Raw genomic sequence first — 19,225 nt, 5'->3', positions numbered from 1 at the left:
AAAAGAAAAGATGATTCAATAATATTTTTTTACAAATCACAGTGAAAAATATGTTTGTATGATTAAGTAATAACATGCACACTAATGTAGTTTGTATAATAGGAAGATCCAAAAATGTAGAAAGGAACCTTCAATCTTGAAAGTTCTAAATTATTGGAAATGAAGTGTAAAAATGCAATATCATAAAGTCTCTGAGACACAAACAGAAGAGTTACAATGCAATCTTTTAAAAACTACAATATAACTGTTGCTACATCAATCTGACAGATTTCTGTGCACAAATGGATGTGAACATCATTACAATGAGTCACAATTGTATCAGAACATACGATATTGAAAATATAGTGGCTATGTCGAGGGATATTATGAAGATTTGTATAAAGGTGAAACAGTGCAGAGGCTGTACTTCCGCCTTTACAAATGTCTGCTTGTGTCTGTGTATGTGCGGATGGATATGTGTGTGTGTGTGTGTGCGGGTGTATACCTATCCTTTTCCCCCCCCTAAGGTAAGTCTTCCCACTCCCGGGATTGGAATGACTCCTTACCCTCTCCCTTAAAACCCACATCCTTTCATCTTTCCCTCTCCTTCCCTCTTTCCTGACGAAGCAACGGCCGGTTGCGAAAGCTCGAATTTTGTGTGTTTGTGTTTGTTTGTGTGTCTATCGACCTGCCAGCGCTTTTGTTTGGTAAGTCATATCATCTTTGTTTTTAGAAATATGATACTTCAAATACATAACACATATGATTTTCATTATTTTGCTTTGAAACAGATTTATTCTATATTGTCATTGAAAATGTCGATTATTAAGTTTTTGCTTACTGTACATATATTACATAAATTGTATGAGTATGTAAACGTTTGTTGTTTCATGAATGCTGTGTATAAGTAATATACCATAACTGGTTCACGCTCAAAAAGTAAGATATATATCAATAGATATGAATGCAAATACAATGTGAGGTTGAATAACAAAAGTCATGGGAAATACATTGATCAGGTGAGTTTGTAGGTTGCTGTGAGCATACACAGCTCATGAACAAAGTATGGATATGAAACTAGCAAGCATACATTGTAGAGCCATAAAAAATTGCCTCGCATGTTACAATGAATATTTGTAAGTAAATAAATTCACAATGTGGGATGCGTGCACCAGGCATTTTGAGCCAGTTAGAACCTCTCAGTGGCTACAATTACACTGACGTTGATCTGAGTGCTGCAGTGTTGGCTGTATACATTGCAGGACACTATAACATTGTAGGTATGTTCATTAATTGGTGTGTTCCTGGAGTATGCTGGAAAAAATAATAGTTCCACTTTCTGCCACTGGGTGAAAACACGACAATGCGAGCAGTCAGAATGTGGTGTGGGTGCAGGAAAAGGAGAGGAATGATCAAAAATATGATAACAGTGGTTCTGGCATGTTTATTAGAGTATGATCACAAGTTACAACATACAGTCTTCCACAATCAGGAGCCACATGGATTTAGGTTGTGGGATCTCAAAGGCCACACATCTTAAAACTACCTAGAGATGATGTGGCCATTACCAAAGGTTTCTCTAAGCAAATCTTTCACCTGGCAAGTGACATGTGGTGTCAACCCATTTTACATAGTGGTGTGGACAACATTGCATTCTTGTAAAGCCAGAATCATTTGTTGCACAGGGAATTCTTTATAACATGGAGATGTCACTGTGCACATAACAGGTCTGTGAGGTGTCATCTCCTAAAAGGAAAAAGGACAGAGAATGAAGGAGCTTGTGAAACTACATCACACAATCACATTAAGATGAGTGCAGTGTATGTTCATGCACAACATGTGGGGGAAAAGAAGCCCATATGCAACTGTTCTGTGCATTCTCAGCACCATGCAGAGTAAAATGTGCCTCATCCAACCAAAGAACATTCCCCGACCACACATCATCTATTTCTGTTCAAGTCAAAGTCATGGTGTTGTAGCCTATCTCTGAGTTTCATTTGGTGCACATTCTGAATATTGTAGGGATACCAATGTAAAATGCATCATAAAATCTTTTGAACTGTTGACCAGGATCCCCACTGACCACTGTCTGCAGAATATGAGGCATGTTATGAATGATCGGTTATAGCTATATCAACATCATCAATGACTGTCATGGGAATGGGCACCCTTCTCCTCCCTGTGGTACCATCTAATTCACCTTTTTCTTTAACTTTCTTGATTACATTCTTTAGCCCATTTACAGGCAAGGGGTCTCTTACAACTGTTTGTGTGAGCGATATTCCTGCAAGGCAGTGCTGCTATTGCTACCATTCTGATAAAATAACTTTATCAGCAGTGCATGGTCTTTCTTCTTAACAGCCACTGAGTTTCACATGTAGAACTACAGCCTTTTTAATCCTTTACAACAGTTACTTTACAAAAGAAATCAACAATTGATGCCAAGCAGCAAACAGCATATAGACATCGAAACAGAGACCATTTCAAATTCTGACTGATTACACTGCCATATTTTCAGCTGATGCCAGAAAGTGGAATTACTATCTTTTCAGCATACTCCATTAGTACATCAATTAATGATCATACCTACAATATTTCAGCATCCTGCAGTGTATACAGCCCACACTGCAGCACTTGAAGTACCATGAGTTTAACTGAACCACAAAGTATGTGTGAACAACTTGTGTGGTGGAAATAATGGACTAAAATCTGAATGTTAGCTCATAATATTGTGCAGCTCATCATCATCTCCATAAAATGTATCAGTTTTTGTTGGTACTGTATAAAGAAATGGTCAGTACATTTACTAATCTCTATCAATATTACAGTTAAATGTATAATGTATTGGAAAATCACACAATGTAAAATGCAGTATAGAACATATCAATATCATGAAAAGGATAGTTGCTACTCACCACATACTGGAGATGCTGAATCGCAGATAGGCACAACATAAAGACTGTCAGAAAGTGAGCTTTTGGCCAACAAGGCCTTCATAGGAAATAGACAACATTCACAGATGCACTCATGCAAATGTAACTCAAATTGTGTTTGAGTGTGTGTGCATTGTCTATTTCTGGCGAAGGCCTTTTTGGCCAAATACTCACTTTCTAACAGTCTTTTTGTTGTGCCTATCTGCGACTCAGCACCTCCACTATATGGTGAGTAGCAACTATGCCTTTCATAATACTGTTAAAGTGTATGGAAAGCTTTTTTTAGCCTGATGAACATAACCTTTGATATGGACATATACCTAATCCAGAAGTGTCCTAAGTATCACAGACAAGAAAATTAAATTGTTAAAATTTAACTGATCTAATGAAATGTTAAAAATGGTGTTGTTGTTGTGTTGTGGTCTTCAGTCCTGAGACTGGTTTGATGCAGCTCTCCATGCTACTCTATCCTGTGCAAGCTTCTTCATCTCCCAATAACCACTGCAACCCACATCCTTCTGAATCTGCTTACTGTAGTCATCTCTTGGTCTCCCTCTACGATTTTTTCCCTCTACGCTGCCCTCCAATACTAAATTGGTGATTCTTTGATGCCTCAGAACATGTCCTACCAACCGATCCCTTTTTCTAGTCAAGTTGTGCCACAAACTTCTCTTCTCCCCAATCCTATTCAATACTTCCTCATTACTTACGTGATCTACCCATCTAATCTTCAGCATTCTTCTGTAGCACCACATTTCGAAAGCTTCTGTTCTCTTCTTGATCAAACTATTTATTGTCCATGTTTCACTTCCATACATGGCTAGACTCCATACAAATACTATCAGAAATGACTTCCTGACACTTAAATCTATACTCGAAGTTAACAAATTTCTATCCTTCAGAAACACATTCCTTGCATTGCCAGTCTACATTTTATATCCTCTCTACTTCGACCATCATCAGTTATTTTGCTCCCCAAATAGCAAAACTCCTTTACTACTTTAAGTGTCTCACTTCCTAATCTAATTCCCTCAGCATCACCCGACTTAATTCGACTACATTCCATTATCCTCGTTTTGCTTTTGTTGATGTTCATCTTATATCCTCTTTTCAAGACACTATCCATTCCATTCAACTGCTCTTCCAAATCCTTTGCTGTCTCTGACACAATTACGATGTCATCGGTGAACCTCAAAGTTTTTATTTCTTCTCCATCCTTGTTTCCTTTACTGCTTGCTCAATTTACAGATTGAATAACATTGGGGAGAGACTACAACCCTGTCTCACTCGCTTCCCAACCACTGCTTCCCTTTCATGTCCCTCGACTCTTATAATTGCCATCTAGTTTCTGTACAAATTGTAAATAGCCTTTCGCTCCCTGTATTTTAACCCTGCCTCCTTCAGAATTTGAAAGAGAGTATTCCAGTCAACATTGTCAAAAGCTTTCTCTACGTCTACAAATGCTAGAAACGTAGGTTTGCCCTTCCTTAATCTAGCTTCTAAGATAAGTCGTAGGGTCAGTATTGCCTCACATGTTCCAACATTTCTACGGAATCCAAACTGATCTTCCCCGAGGTCGACTTCTACTAGTTTTTCCATTTGTCTATAAAGAATTCGCATTAGTATTTTGCAGCTGTGACTTATTAAACTGATAGTTCGGTGATTTTCACATCTGTCAACACCTGCTTTCTTTGGGATTGGAATTATTATATTCTTCTTGAAGTCTGAGGGTATTTCACCTGTCTCATACATCTTGTTCACCAGATGGTAGAGTTTTGTCAGGACTGGTTCTCCCAAGGCCGTCAGTAGTTCTAATGGAATGTTGTCTACTCCGGGGACCTTGTTTCGACTCAGGTCTTTCAGTGCTCTGTCAAACTCTACACGCAGTATCGTATCTCCCATTTCATCTTCATCTACATCCTCTTCCATTTCCATAATATTGTCCTCAAGTACATCGCCCTTGTATAGACCCTCTATATACTCCTTCCACCTTTCTGCTTTCCCTTCTTTGCTTAGAACTTCTGAGCTCTTGATATTCATACAAGTGGTTCTCTTATCTCCAAAGGTCTCTTTAATTTTCCTGTATGCAGTATCTTTATTACCCCTAGTGAGATAAGCCTCCACATCCTTACATTTGTCCTCTAGCCATCCCTGCTTAGCCATTTTGCACTTCCTGTCGATCTCATTTTTGAGACGTCTGTAATCCTTTTTGCCTGCTTCCTTTACTGCATTTTTATATTTTCTCCTTTCATCAATTAAATTCAATATTTCTTCTGTTACCCAAGGATTTCTGCCTTTACTACTTCATCCCTCAAAGCTACCCATTCTTCTTCTACTGTATTTCTTTCCCCCATTCCTGTCAATTTTTTCCCTTTTGGTCTCCCTGAAACTCTGTACAACCTTTGGTTATTTTAGTTTATCCATGTCCCATCTCCTTAAATTCCCACCTTTTTGGAGTTTCTTCAGTTTTAATCTACAGGTCATAACCAATAGATTGTGGTCAGAGTCCACATCTGCCCCTGGAAATGTCTTACAATTTAAAACCTGGTTCCTAAATCTCTGTCTTACCATTATATAATCTATCTGATACCTTTTAGTATCTCCAGGCTTCTTCCATTTATACAGCCTTCTTTTATGATTCTTGAACCAAGTGTTACCTATAATTAAGTTGTGCTCTGTGCAAAATTCTACCAGGCAGCTTCCTCTTTCATTTCTTTGCCCCAGTCCATATTCACCTACTATATTTCCTTCTCTCCCTTTTCCTACTACCGAATTCCAGTCACCCATGACTATTAAATTTTCATCTCCCTTCACTATCTGAATAATTTCTTTTATTTGATCATACATTTCTTCAATTTCTTCGTCATCTGCAGAGCTAGTTGGCATATACACTTGTACTACTGTAGTAGGTGTGGGCTTCGTATCCATCTTGGCCACAATAATGCATTCACTATGCTGTTTGTGGTAGCTTACCCGCACTCCTATTTTTTATTCATTACTAAACCTACTCCTGCATTACCCCTATTTGATTTTGTGTTTATAACCCTGTAGTCACCTGACCAGAAGTCTTGTTCCTCCTGCCACCGAACTTCACTAATTCCCACTATATCTAGCTTTAACCTATCCATTTCCCTTTTTAAATTTTCTAACCTACCTGCCTGATTAAGGGATCTGACAGAAACGCTCCGATCCATAGAACACCAGTTTTCTTTCTCCTAATAATGACATCCTCTTGAGTAGTCCCCGCCCGGAGATCCGAATGGGGGACTATTTTACCTCCAGAATATTTTACCCAAGAGGATGCCATCATCATTTAATGATAAAGTAAAGCTGCATGCCCTCAGGAAAAATTACGCCCGTAGTTTCCCCTTGCTTTCAGCCGTTCGCAGTACAAGCACAGCAAGGCTGTTTTGGTTAGTGTTACAAGTCCAGATCAGTCAATCATCCAGACTGTTGCCCCTGCAACTACTGAAAAGGCTGCTGCCCCTTTTCAGGAACCACACATTTGTCTGGCCTCTCAACAGATACCCCTCCGTTGTGGTTGCACCTATGGTATGGCTATCTGTATCGCTGAGGCACGCAAGCCTCCCCACCAACGGCAAGGTCCATGGTTCATGGGGGGAGGAACAATGCTGTATAGTTTTATTATTTTCATTTAGTTACTAATTCATCATCCAATAATGGTATAGGAATTTTTTGTGATGGTACAATGAAAATAAATGGCTCAAGTATATAGGCATATAAAATGTGTAAGACTATTTTTGTGGGGTACAGCGGGGATCACCCAATAATGATATAGGATTTTTTTATGATGGTACAATGAAAATCAATAGCTCAAGTATACAGGCACATAAAGTACATAAGATTATTTTTATCAGGTACAACAAGTGATTGGTCATGACCCTGCTGAAGAAACCAGCTGTGCCTGAACTGATCAGGAAAATCATGAAAAATTTAAATCAGGATGGTTGAACAGAACTAACTTCATCAGAGGTTCAAAGTAATTCCAAATTAATCCAGTCTCAATATGCAGGCTTTGACTTTCATACATTACTGCAGTCCAGGTTTACAACAGCAGAAATATCATCAGTGTACTGTTTAATGTGACAATGGGTTTGATTATCAGTCAATGAAAGGAAAGCACTCCATGAATAACTCACATAAAATGTGACAAAGGAAGAAGTTATCTTGTTTCCATGGATGTTCCCCTGATGTAAGACAGCTTTGTAAAAATAAAAACATAGTTAATAATTGGTAAATATGAAACTGATGGGATGGGGAAAGGAGGGGGTCGAAGTTAACTGATTGAGAAATGTTAAGCAGCACTACTGTCAAACTACTCAGTATGATTTTTACAATTGCAATTTTCCAATGTATACAAATGAGGGGCCCAGTGGAAAATGGCCACATGCTACTAGGGTATGTTGTGTCAGGAAATGGGAAGTAAGGAAATATGATTTTGTGTACTAATGTGAACTCCTGCTGTGATACCAACAGTTGTTACAGTAACTAGATGGTGTTTTGCAATACAATTAACAGGCAAACTCCTCATCAGTGTTTTCTTGTTGCATTGTATTGTCACTACCATCACTTATCAATGACTGATAGTTAGTTAGTTAGTTAGTTAGTTAGTTATATTACTTGTTCCATGCATCATGAACACGATTCTTTCGTAATGATGTGGAACGTGTCAAAGTACACAAGATTCATTTATCCCAAATAATCATTGTTGGCCTTATATACGGTACAATTGTTAATGCTTACTGTATTTCTTTGGCCTATGTTTAAAAATTCATCTATGGAGTAGGAGGAGTTGTCATTCAGGAATTCCCTTAACTTACTTTTGAATGCCGATTGGTTGTCTGTCAGACTTTTGATATTGTTTGGCAACTGACCAAAAATCTTTGTGGCAGTATAATATACCCCCTTTTGTGCCAATGTCAAATTCAATGAATGGTAGTGAAGGTCACCCTGTCTCCTAGTATTGTAGCTGTGGACTGTGCTATTAATTCTGAAGTGATCTGGGTTACTAACAACAAATTTCAGTAGGCTGTATATATATTGTGAAGCTACTGGCAATATCCCTAATTCTTTAAATAATTGTCTACAAGATGATCTTGGATGAGCCCCAGACATTATTCTGATAACACGTTTTTGTGCAATAAATACCTTCTTTCTTAGTGATGAATTGCCCCAAAAGATAATTCCGTAAGAAAGCAACGAATGAAAATATGGATGGTAAGCTAACTTACTGATGTGCTTGTCTCCAAAATTTGCAATGACACTAATAGCGTAGGTAGCTGAGCTCAATCGTTTCAGTAGATTGTCAATGTGTGTCTTCCAGTTTAAATTCTAATCAATACAGACACCCAGAAATTTTGAACAATCTGCTTTAGCTAAAGATTTTCCCCCAAAACTCTATATTTATTTCCGGTGTTATGCCTTTCCCTGTACTGAACTGTATGTACAGTGTTTTTTTCAAAGTTCAATGAAAGTCCATTTGCGGAAAACCACCTAATAACTCTTTGAAAAACATTATTTGCATTTTCGTCAGCTGATTCTTGCTTTTTAGGCTTGATTACAATACTTGTGTCATCTGCAAAGAGAACCAAGTTTGCATCTTCATGAATATAATTAGGCAAGTCATTAACATATATTAAAAACAATAAAGGCCCCAAGACAGAACCCTGTGGTACCCCATTCTTGATACATCCCCAGTCTGAATAATCTGCTGCCCTTTGTGTACTATATGGGTTTACTGTTTCAACCTTCTGCATTCTACCAGTTAAATATGAAGTGAACCATCTGTGTACTGAACCATTCATTCCATAGTACTTCAGCTTATCTAAGAGGATTTCATGATCCACACAATCAAAAGCCTTAGAGAGATCACAGAAAATCCCAATTGGTGATAGAAACTTGAATATACTGCAGGCACAAATTACAGTAAGATTTGAAGATCCGTGAACTTTGCTGCCTTAATTTGACATCCATTTGGATAATTAGGAACTAACTGGCAGACTGCAAGCTTCGCAAATCATCCACAACACTTATGTAAACTAACTCACACAGGTTTCTCAGTTTGATTGCGTGAATATTTGATATATACAGAATGTTCGGCGCTCACTAATCTAAACACCGTTGTGGTTCTGATGTCTGTGGGCTTTTTGTCAACAGAAACATTATGTTTGACGATACTGTTCATTATAGATGACAAAAACACATAGTCGTCTTTCTTCATTTCAACCACAATGAATGGGTTCTTTTGTTTCCTCTTTCTTATAAGTTCAACCCATTTTGATGGAGTTTACACAGTCTCTGTCTTTCTTTTCAGCTTCTCAATAACTCCAACAACCCTGTCACATGAGAGGAATGTGCGTCCAGGAAAGGGAAATTTGTGATCAAAAACATCAACAAAAAAAAAATTTATCTAGGAGGTACAAATACAGACCTAGGATAATATAGTTTTTATTTTATCCAACACACGAATCAGAATAAATGATGAGCCTTCAATGACATTCTTGTGCATCACTACCATTCTGTTTCGAGTCATTTGAGTCACTTTTCAGAGCACTATATGCAACTTCAGCTTTCTCAAGGTGTAGTTTGATGTCTGTGGATTTGGTTTATGGCATGCCATAGCAGAATAACAAATATGACATGTATCAATCAATGGCAATTCAAAACCAATATTACATTCTTTGTTGAAAATGGTTTCATACACATGTTCTTTCACTCGGACTTCATCTGTATTTTGAAGATCTTCACAGTACAAATGATACATTCCAGCAATCGAGTGAACAGAGGCTACATAGGAGTTGTTTGGATTCTGCATTCTACTACAATGTGATGTGTACCTTGGAAACATTTCGATGTGATTTCTAACATTTTTTCTCTCATTATCAATGGCATGAGGTCTGATAGAATGCTTACCTCTTCTACCATGTCTAGGTGTATGTACAGATACATGTGTTCAAGAAATATTGCATCCTTCTGTTCTTCATTCAATGTTGAGTATTTGCAGAAACTAGTTTTGCAGCATGGATCACTAGGCCTACAAAACACATTCTCAGGCACAATCTTATTTTTTCGGGATTTAAATTCTTTTCCATTCTTTCTTATTCTTTTCCTTTCATTCTCTTTCCACTCATTTTCTTTAGGTTTTTTTTTTTTTTTTTTTCCATATAGTGTTGCACTTTCTTCGTAACATTAATAGCAACACCTATTGCCACCATCTTGGAAACATATGAACAACATTTGAGAAACACTTTCTGGTTGGCTTTCTGCAACCAAAAAAGTCAACCAATGAGATGAATCGACCCATGATACACAGAGATATTACTTGTATGGGCCTCTTTTCCACTTGGAATGTGTCAGTCCTGAATAATGACAAATATAATACACTCTCTTTAAAGGAATGGGCACATGCCACTGTGCTAGAAGTTCCCACCAACGATATTAGATGGCATCAGCTGTCTTCCTGTACCAAAATCACTGCACAGGTTGCTTGTGCCCCTATTCCACTGGTGCCCTCAAATGTAAGCTGATTGACAGTTTAAGTTTCCTAGTGAAGAAACTGCAAGTGGTGTTCTAGTTTAGTTTATTACTTTTTAATGCATCTATATACAGGAGAGAGAGAAACAGGGGGGGGGGGGGGGGGGGGGAAGAAAACTAGCCTGTTACTCCTTCCCTGAAATTTAGCATGGTTAAATTAATAAAAAAATCTATATAATGCATAAAAGTTTTCAGTCTGTGTAGGCTGCTACAGTTATTAAAATGTGACTCAATTTCAACCACTTAATGCAGTCATCTTCAGGTAGAAATCAGTCATCTTGTAGTAACATATACCAATTAGGTTTGTAGTCAATATGAAAAGATGTAAACAACATGCAAAAATTTTTCATGGAAGCACATGGTAATCTCTGAGTTGATTTTGGACTCCCTTGCTGGTTAATGAAATATTTGGTGTGCTACTTTATTGTGGAGCAAGTAGTAATTCAGATATAATTCCAGTGCTGATGGCAAATAAAAAGTGTGACAGATTCATGTTTTTTACAATACTTATACATGATGTGATGATGCTAGTAGGTTTATCTTTAAGAAACTGGTACGAGGAACTTTATGCAAGTTCCTTCTGAGAAATCTTTGGGCAGTTTCTGAGGAAGCAGAATTGAAAAAGAATGTGTGTAATCTTAATAAAAGTACAAAAAAAACAATATACTAGATAAAATTGTGTACTCTTTTTCTATCTTGTTCCTTTCTTCAGACATATAAAGCTGAAGAATGGTTCTGTTAGGCACAACTCAGTGTTCATTCTTTCTTAAACATATAATGGTCTAACATATATTGTCTGAAGAGAGAAAACATATATTGCCTGTCATTGCACAAATGGCAATTCATATAGAAAATCTAAATCTCACACCACACAGAAAGACAACCAGATGACAATAACATTATATCAAGCATTTATTACACTCAAACTACAGTTATCATTTTTAGAAATAATTGAACAAACAGGTGAAATGTTTAATTGAGATATTGGTTTATCCTTGCAATTACTAGTACTCACCTAGTACTTCAATAAAAACAGTTGCTGGCTCTCCTTCTCCTCCTTCATTGTAGGCAAGGCATGTGAAATTTGATTCTGTTTCTAATGATACAGGGTCAATTGTCCAGTTAGCTGATGTTACTGCTGATATGTTATGAGATCCTCTGATCCAGCGGAATTTTGTTGTTTCTGGTCTTCCTGGATCCTCCACACTGCACGTTAACGTCACTGTGCCTTTCTTCACAACTCGACTAGGCTCATACACCAATGTTGCAGGTCCAGGAGGATCTGTTATGACAACATGAGATTCTTAATATTTTTTCTTCAAAAAGCATTAATATTTCATTTCTGTAGGCAACATGTTCAGAATGGTCACTGATAACGTAACCAAAATTATCAAAGTCAAGCATTTCTAAAATCCTAAATACTATACTTTTTACAAGCAATAATTTGTATTTTCTCTGTTTCACAAGTTGATTTATTCAGTCACATGAAATGTATACATTAAGTCTACTTTGTGTTTTAACACCAATGGCTTCACAGGTGTAGTGTATGCAATCTGTACTGCTCCAAAACAGCCCACAAAGACCCTATAAGTTAATGTAAAAGTGTTCAGTATAATTCTGTGGTTAGCTCTGTGAAATACATTTTCATTTTTGAATGATATTCTGAATATTGCTAGTGGTTACTCTGTGGTCATATCTGAAATGCTTGTGTTCTACAAGACAAATGAGTATAAATATAAAACAGTTCTAAAAATAAAAGCAGATACAACATTTTTTGTTGATATATTCTTATTTTCCCACTCAATCTGTGAACAGTCTATCTATCTATTTACATACCTATCTATCCATGCTCTACCAACTGTCCACTTGTATGTTTTATTCCATAAAGTTTTTGTGCAATTTATAATATAATTACAGCTCATTCTTATAAATTATTTATTATTTATGGTACTGAACATTTAATCAAAATAATTGTAAAGATTAACAATTGTTATATATTGCATTACTATCTAGAACAGAAAATTGTTAAACCAGTATATGGTACTAAAAATTATCAAACATTAATTTTTTGTATTTTCTAGTTTTTACTTCAACAATTATGTATAAAGGTTTCCATGTAGCTGACTACAGTACCAACACAATTCAAAACAGAACTGCATCTCTCTGTAGACAGTACATAGATCCTCAACCCTTTTGATTATGAGTCATTACACACCAAATGGTCTACTGATTCCAGCAAGATCTCAAGGATTTTGATGAAATTTCATGTGAAGTACTCACACAGCCATTTGTTTGAACCTGTAGTGCTGCTTTCTACCATGTATCCCTGAGTTTTCAGAAACTTTGAGACATAATATCTCTGGCAATATTTTCTTGAAACAAACGAACTAAGCCATCTTTTGTATCTTTTAGCACTCTTTTACGTGAAATAAGAAAATGAGATTTCATGTGCAGTTTTCATACAGATAATTCAAAGCAAAGTCAGGTGAAAGAACAGCTGCTTGAAGAAAAAGTGAGCTCTTTATACCTCCAAAGGAAGTATGTGATACATCTGTAACTTTGCATGTAATAACTTACCAGCATAAGATATTATATCAATGATACTAATCAATTTTTGAAAATATAACACAACTGGATAGGTAATGGGTGCATAAGTTCGTAGCATGACAGAGACTTTAGTCATCAACCATAATATATTCTGCTTCATTATTTACAACAGTCAGTCAATGATGGGTAACTTTTGCATGCCACAACTGGAGAAATCACATGGTTTTTGGGCGAAGGAAAGGAAGTTCTTGAAGGCTGTTCAACCGGGAATAGAAAAGGTACAAATCTGAAGGTGCTAGATCAGGTGAATAAGGTGGATGTAGAATGACTTCCCGACCCAACTCCTATGTAGGACAGGACCATCCGCTGATTTTTGTGATTTTAGCTTAGAACATGCGGAACCCTTACGCCCAGTTTTTGAACTTTCCTCATTGGATGCAAATGTCGCACGATGTTGGAATGATCACAGTTCCATCACATTTGCTAGTTGTCAAGTACCATACACTAACGTGAATTGATGTGGATTGACGCATTTAAATGATTTTCATCAAACTGCAAAGGACTTTCTGACTGTGGAGAGTCACTCATGTTAAAAAGAGAAAACCATTTGCTTGACATGCTCTGTTCTATGTTATTAACCCCATACATAGCACAAATGTTCCTGCCTGCTGTCACCCCTTTACTGAACTCAAACAGATGGATATGTCAGAAATGTTACGATTTCTCCACTTGGCAATCCATTTTCTAGCGTCCACAGCTCCACTCACATTCTCCAAATCACAAAATTACTATACATAAACTCAGGTAACAACATGAATTAACAAATAAAAATCGACAATCGATAAATAAATCTGTTGAAACTGGAATATTTACATGGAAAACAAAACCGCTACAACATTATATACCAATTAAATACAAGCTTATGATTATATTGTTGGTACATGCACTAAAGCACGTGCACTTCGGTACCCTTGCACAATTTTGCATGACCGAAAATCGATCAAGCCTTAAGCAGCTTGAACAATACAAATGTTTCACAAAGTTGTCCTACAGAAGATCAAGCATGCTTGTACAAACCGGTTGATCCTTCATGTTTGCGAAGCTTCCCGCTTCATATGTAGACTGGGCATATACTGTGACGAAGCTCAGCATGGTAAGGCTCCATTATAGGATCTCTACAGCATGGGACAGGCAGGTTGGCTGGCGCCATTGGCCAGAAGGATCGAAACATGCTGGTAGTGATGGTACTGTTCCCTTCTTGGTGCAATAAATGACAGACACGAGACCACAATTAAACATGTTATGATTGCATCTTTTTGTTATAACGGAAAAAACTATTTTCAACAGTTAGTGATGAAAATGTATTGGTAAACAGCTTGCTAGGTGCCAAGCCCAGATCTATGAGGAGGCGGCATACCGGGGTATCCGCCCTGAGCAGCAATTTCAGGACAGTGCCAAATTCATTTTCTTAAAGAAGAGAATCTTGTTTCACAAAGTGCCTTGTATCCAGTGCATGTTTGTCCATTGTTTATTCATACGGTTTTGAAACGCATCTCAGTTACTTTTTGAACCCATTAGATGTTGATTTCTGAATGAATCATATGCTGATTTTTTAGTGCACGGTGTACATGATATCTCAGTCAGGGGAATCCCCGTCGCATCTAGAAATAAAAATCTTTCTGCAGAATAAAAGGAGACGGAGCTAGACGAGCTAAGTCGAATGAATCCATTCATGAACCCGAACGGGTGAATACCAATCGCTGTTTGTGTATGTTGTTGATTGGGTATGCGAATGATCAGCATTGTTATAATTACTAGCGAAATCCATAGAGCCAGACTATCAGAGTGGAAATAAACAATTAACAAAAATAACAGGTAAGAAAGATTACATATCATCTTTTCGATGAATCCTAGAAAATGAAATTTTGACATAAAATGTTTGACGGAACCCTACACTACTAATGGCTAGTTTTACAGTCCTCAGTTAGCAGCCGCTTAATTTCTATTCTCGGAATAGCGCGGTAAACGCATAGTACGAACACGTAATAACGCCTAACCTGAAAATAAATGAACAGCTGATTCTGGCAGGCTTAGATAAGTTAACCGTAGATTGCGTTTGGGTAATGGCAGGAATAGCTACAGAATTAAGCGGGGTGTTATCAAGAGGTTAGCGGACAGAGCTAGAAATATTTGTGAACCTGAGTTGGAACATCTCTACAATGCACTAATGGAGAACCGATATTCGTCCGCCGAAATAAAACGTGCGTTGAGACAGCCACGCAGAAATCATAGTGACGTACAGGCTACTGAAAAATCTAAGGTTTTCCTGCCGTTTCTTAAAAATGTAACGGAAAGAAAAGGGAGGATCTTGACGAAGCGGAATACTACCGTAATTTACAAGCCCACCAGGAAGACACAGGAATACCATAAGCCTGCCAAGGACGCTCGCAAACCATTGGAAAAAGCTGGAGTGTATAGGATCCCATGCAGCTGTGGAGATGTTTATATGGGTACCACTAAAAGAACTGTTTCAAAACGTTTGGAAGAGCGCAAGGTCAATTGTAGAAGAAGAGAAACTTAACGATCAGCTGTTGCGGAGCATGCTTTCCAGCCAGGTAACCACCATATTCGTTTCGAGGAGACGCAAGTACTAGCGGCCACAAGCGGATATTACGAAAGACTCTACAGGGAGGCAATCGAAATCGCCAAACACCCTAATAATTTAAATCTAAAGGAGGAGGGCATGAAATTAAACGGTATATGGATGCCGGTGTTGAAGAAGACGTGTACCACGCGTCCACCACTGGGTGATGGCAGCGGCGATCGACGGCAGCAGACAGCGCCCAATTGCACTGACGTTTTCAAAACACGTGACGCCACGCCTCGGCGCGGGAGCGCGCGGTCACGGAATTTAGCGGTAGTGAGTAGCGAGCCAGTGGGTGTGTTGGACCTTTCATCCAGCTACAGACCCCCTTGAAGATTTCCCCGCAAAAAGGGGCGAAACGTTGGGAATTGACACAGAATTAATCAACCGACCACGGCATAACAGCCCGGATAATTATAATGGACATGACATTTACGGCCGCGAAAGTCTACATTTTAGTTTCTGCGTTCAGATATTCCGTCCCTGTTGTGGAAGAACACTAGCAGGAAAAACACCGGGGCAACCTTCGCATTATGTTTACGAAAAGGAACCAAACAAGAAAGTAGAGATTTCCTTTACTATAACAGGAGTGACTTTGGCTAGAATAGGTTAACTTTCTATGTCAGCAGGCGAAGCCATAGTCCCATATTTCTGCGCACGGGCAGTTTCGAGAACACTCGAAACTTCAGAACACCATACTGTGCACAGTCACTGACTTCACTGATCCTCTCGCGATGTGTTGGCGACAAATTTACACGCAAGCATGTGACGCACACCCATACCCTGTAGTGGATTTTGGCCAGAAAGCCGTTTGTGTGAAACTTGTTTTAACGGAAGTCTACAAGTAAATGTGAAGGAATGAGACTCACAGAAGACGACGAGCTCGCGGTCCGGCGAGGTGGGCCCCCAGCCGGCGTCGTTCATGCCCTCGCACGAGTAGTTGGCGTGGAAGCCGCGGCCCACGTCCTCCAGCATGAGCCGGCTGGGGTCCACGTCGCAGAAGGTGGCCGCCGCGTCGTCCGTGGCGTTGCAGTCGGGCAGCTGCTTGAGCAGCTCGCCGTCCAAGTACCAGCGCACGGCGGCCAGCGTGGCCGGGTTGCCCGCCAGCACCTCGCACAGCAGGGTGATGTTCAGTCGCGACACCTCGCTCACCGGCGTCTCCGGCTCCATCGACAGCCGCACTACGGGCTTGACTGTGGACAGTGAGCGAACACGCGCATAAGCTGGGGCTCTACACTGAAGCGCCAAAGAAACTGGTGTAGGCATGCATATTGAAATACAGAGATATATGTAAACAGGCAGAATACGGCGCTGCTGTCAGCAAAGCCTACACAGGTGTTACAAAAAGGTACGGCCAAACTTTCAGGGAACACTCCTCACACACAAATAAAGAAAAGATGTTATGTGGACATGTGTCCGGAAACACTTAACTTCAATGTTAGAGCTCATTTTAGTTTCGTCAGTATGTACTGTATTTCCTCGATTCACCGCCAGTTGGCCCAATTGAAGGAAGGTAATGTTGACTTCGGTGCTTGTGTTGACATGCGACTCATTGCTCTACAGTATTAGCACCAAGCACATGAGTACGTAGCATCAACAGGTTAGTGTTCATCACGAACGTGGTTTTGCAGTCAGTGCAATGTTTTCAAATGCAGAGTTGGCAGATGCCCATTTGATGTGTGGATTAGCACGGGGAAATAGCCGTGGCACGGTTCGTTTGTAACGAGGCAGATTTCCAGAGCGAAGATGTCCCGACAGGAAGACGTTCGAAGCAATTGATCAGCGTCTTGGGGAGCACGTGTAACGTTCCCTCTTTCTGTTTATTTAGGTTTGATTTGTTTGATTGTTATTCTTTATTTCTATTATTCGGAATCTTTTTTTTTATTAAATTGAGCCTGAAACTTACGTAATAAATACTTCGCGTGAAGTACGATTTGCAGCATAAACAAAAATTAATTTCGGAAATTTAATCCACTGAATATTAAAAGTAAAGCTTTTGAACAACGCGCGTGACTGACTAGATACATTCAGAGGGTACGTACATTCGCGTGCGAGTGGTTGCGGTCTGATGAGAAATTTTCATTGTGAAATAATTTCGTCGTAACACACTCGGAGATTGCTAACGTACATTCAGAGTAGAGGCACGTACGTTCTATCATTCCCCTTGGCCTGGGTAAAAGAATGACAATTATTTAAATCTAAGAGTATTTCTTTTGCATCGGACTAGTATTTTTATAAGAAAAAGAAGATTGCAGGTTCTGAATGTCTCGGCAAAACGAATCGGAAGTAATTTTAGCGGCCACGAAAGGAAAGTAGAGAGCACAATCACGCACCTCTATTGTTGAGCAGCGCCGTTTTGAAGATCTTCGGTTCCATCTAAAACTCGCCTTCTCTGCTTAACATAAATACTCCATAGGCATGGGAATAAGGCTTGTTGTGCGATGAAAATAATATAAAACACATCTTGCGTCTTTTAACTCATTCATTCACCACACACACACACACTAGTAATTAGACAGTACGACATCCCACCAGCCCATCAGAACAAAAGGTAGTCGTTCATACAAGAAATAAAAAACGAAGGGCGAAATTGTTCCTATGTCTCTCGAAGATAAAAAGTTTACCAGATATTTCTCTGGTGTGTCACTGGAACAATTTTTCAGCACCTCTGCGATTAAATCACAATATTTTCAGTTCCTTTACACACGGAACATTCCAGCCTATGACTCGCCACTGGGGAAGACCTAGAACGACGAGGACACCTGCAATGGATGAGGCAACTCTTCGTGCAGTTGACGATAACCCTAATGTCAGCGTCAGAGAAGTTGCTGCTGTACAAGGTAACGTTGACCACGCCACTGTATGGAGAATGCTACGGGAGAACAAGTTGTTTCCGTACCATGTACAGCGTGTGCAGGCACTATCAGTAGCTGATTGGCCTCCACGGGTACACTTCTGCAAATGGTCCATCCAACAATGTGTCAATCCTCATTTCTGTGTAAATGTTCTCTTTACGGATGAGACTTCATTCCAACGTGATCAAATTGTAAATTTTCACAATCAAGCTGACGAAGATCCGCACGCAATTCTGCAATCACGTCATCAACACAGATTTTCTGTGAACGTTTGGGTAGGCATTGTTGGTGATGTCTTGATTGGGCCCCATGTTCTTCCACTTACGCTCAATGGAGCACGTTATCATGATTTCATACGGGATATTCTATCTGTGCTGATAGAACATGTGCCTTTACAAGTACGACACAACATGTGGTTCATGCACGATGGAGCTCCTGCACATTTCAGTCGAAGTGTTCGTAAGCTTCCCAACAACAGATTCGGTGACCGATGGATTGGTAGAGGCGGACCAATTCCATGGCCTCTACGCTCTCCTGACCTCAACCCTCTTGACTTTCATTTATGGGGGCATTTCAAAGCTTTTGTCTACGGAACCCCGGTACCAAATGTAGAGACTCTTCGTGCTCATATTGTGGACGGCTGTGATACAATACGCCATTCTCCAGGGCTGCATCAGCGCATCAGGGATTCCATGCGACGGAGGGTGGATGCA

At 39.2% G+C, this 19,225-nt stretch overlaps 1 protein-coding gene across 1 annotated transcript in view; it reads right to left on the bottom strand.

Annotated features, from left to right (window-relative positions):
• The window catches only part of LOC126272086 (hemicentin-1), a 1,030,571-nt gene that overhangs the window by 168,449 nt on the left and 842,897 nt on the right, over positions 1 to 19,225 (bottom strand). Inside the window, exons 10-11 of the mRNA XM_049974649.1 lie at positions 16,527 to 16,850; positions 11,482 to 11,748 (exon numbers count right to left, since the gene is read on the bottom strand). Of these exons, the coding sequence (XP_049830606.1) occupies positions 11,482 to 11,748; positions 16,527 to 16,850 (591 nt within the window). The remainder of the gene's footprint in view (positions 1 to 11,481; positions 11,749 to 16,526; positions 16,851 to 19,225) is intronic.

This window comes from Schistocerca gregaria, chromosome 5 (genome assembly GCF_023897955.1).
Source record: "Schistocerca gregaria isolate iqSchGreg1 chromosome 5, iqSchGreg1.2, whole genome shotgun sequence".
NCBI lineage: Eukaryota > Metazoa > Arthropoda > Insecta > Orthoptera > Acrididae > Schistocerca > Schistocerca gregaria.
The sequence above is the reverse complement of the archived record's forward strand: the minus strand, read 5'-3'. Positions and strand labels throughout refer to the sequence as shown.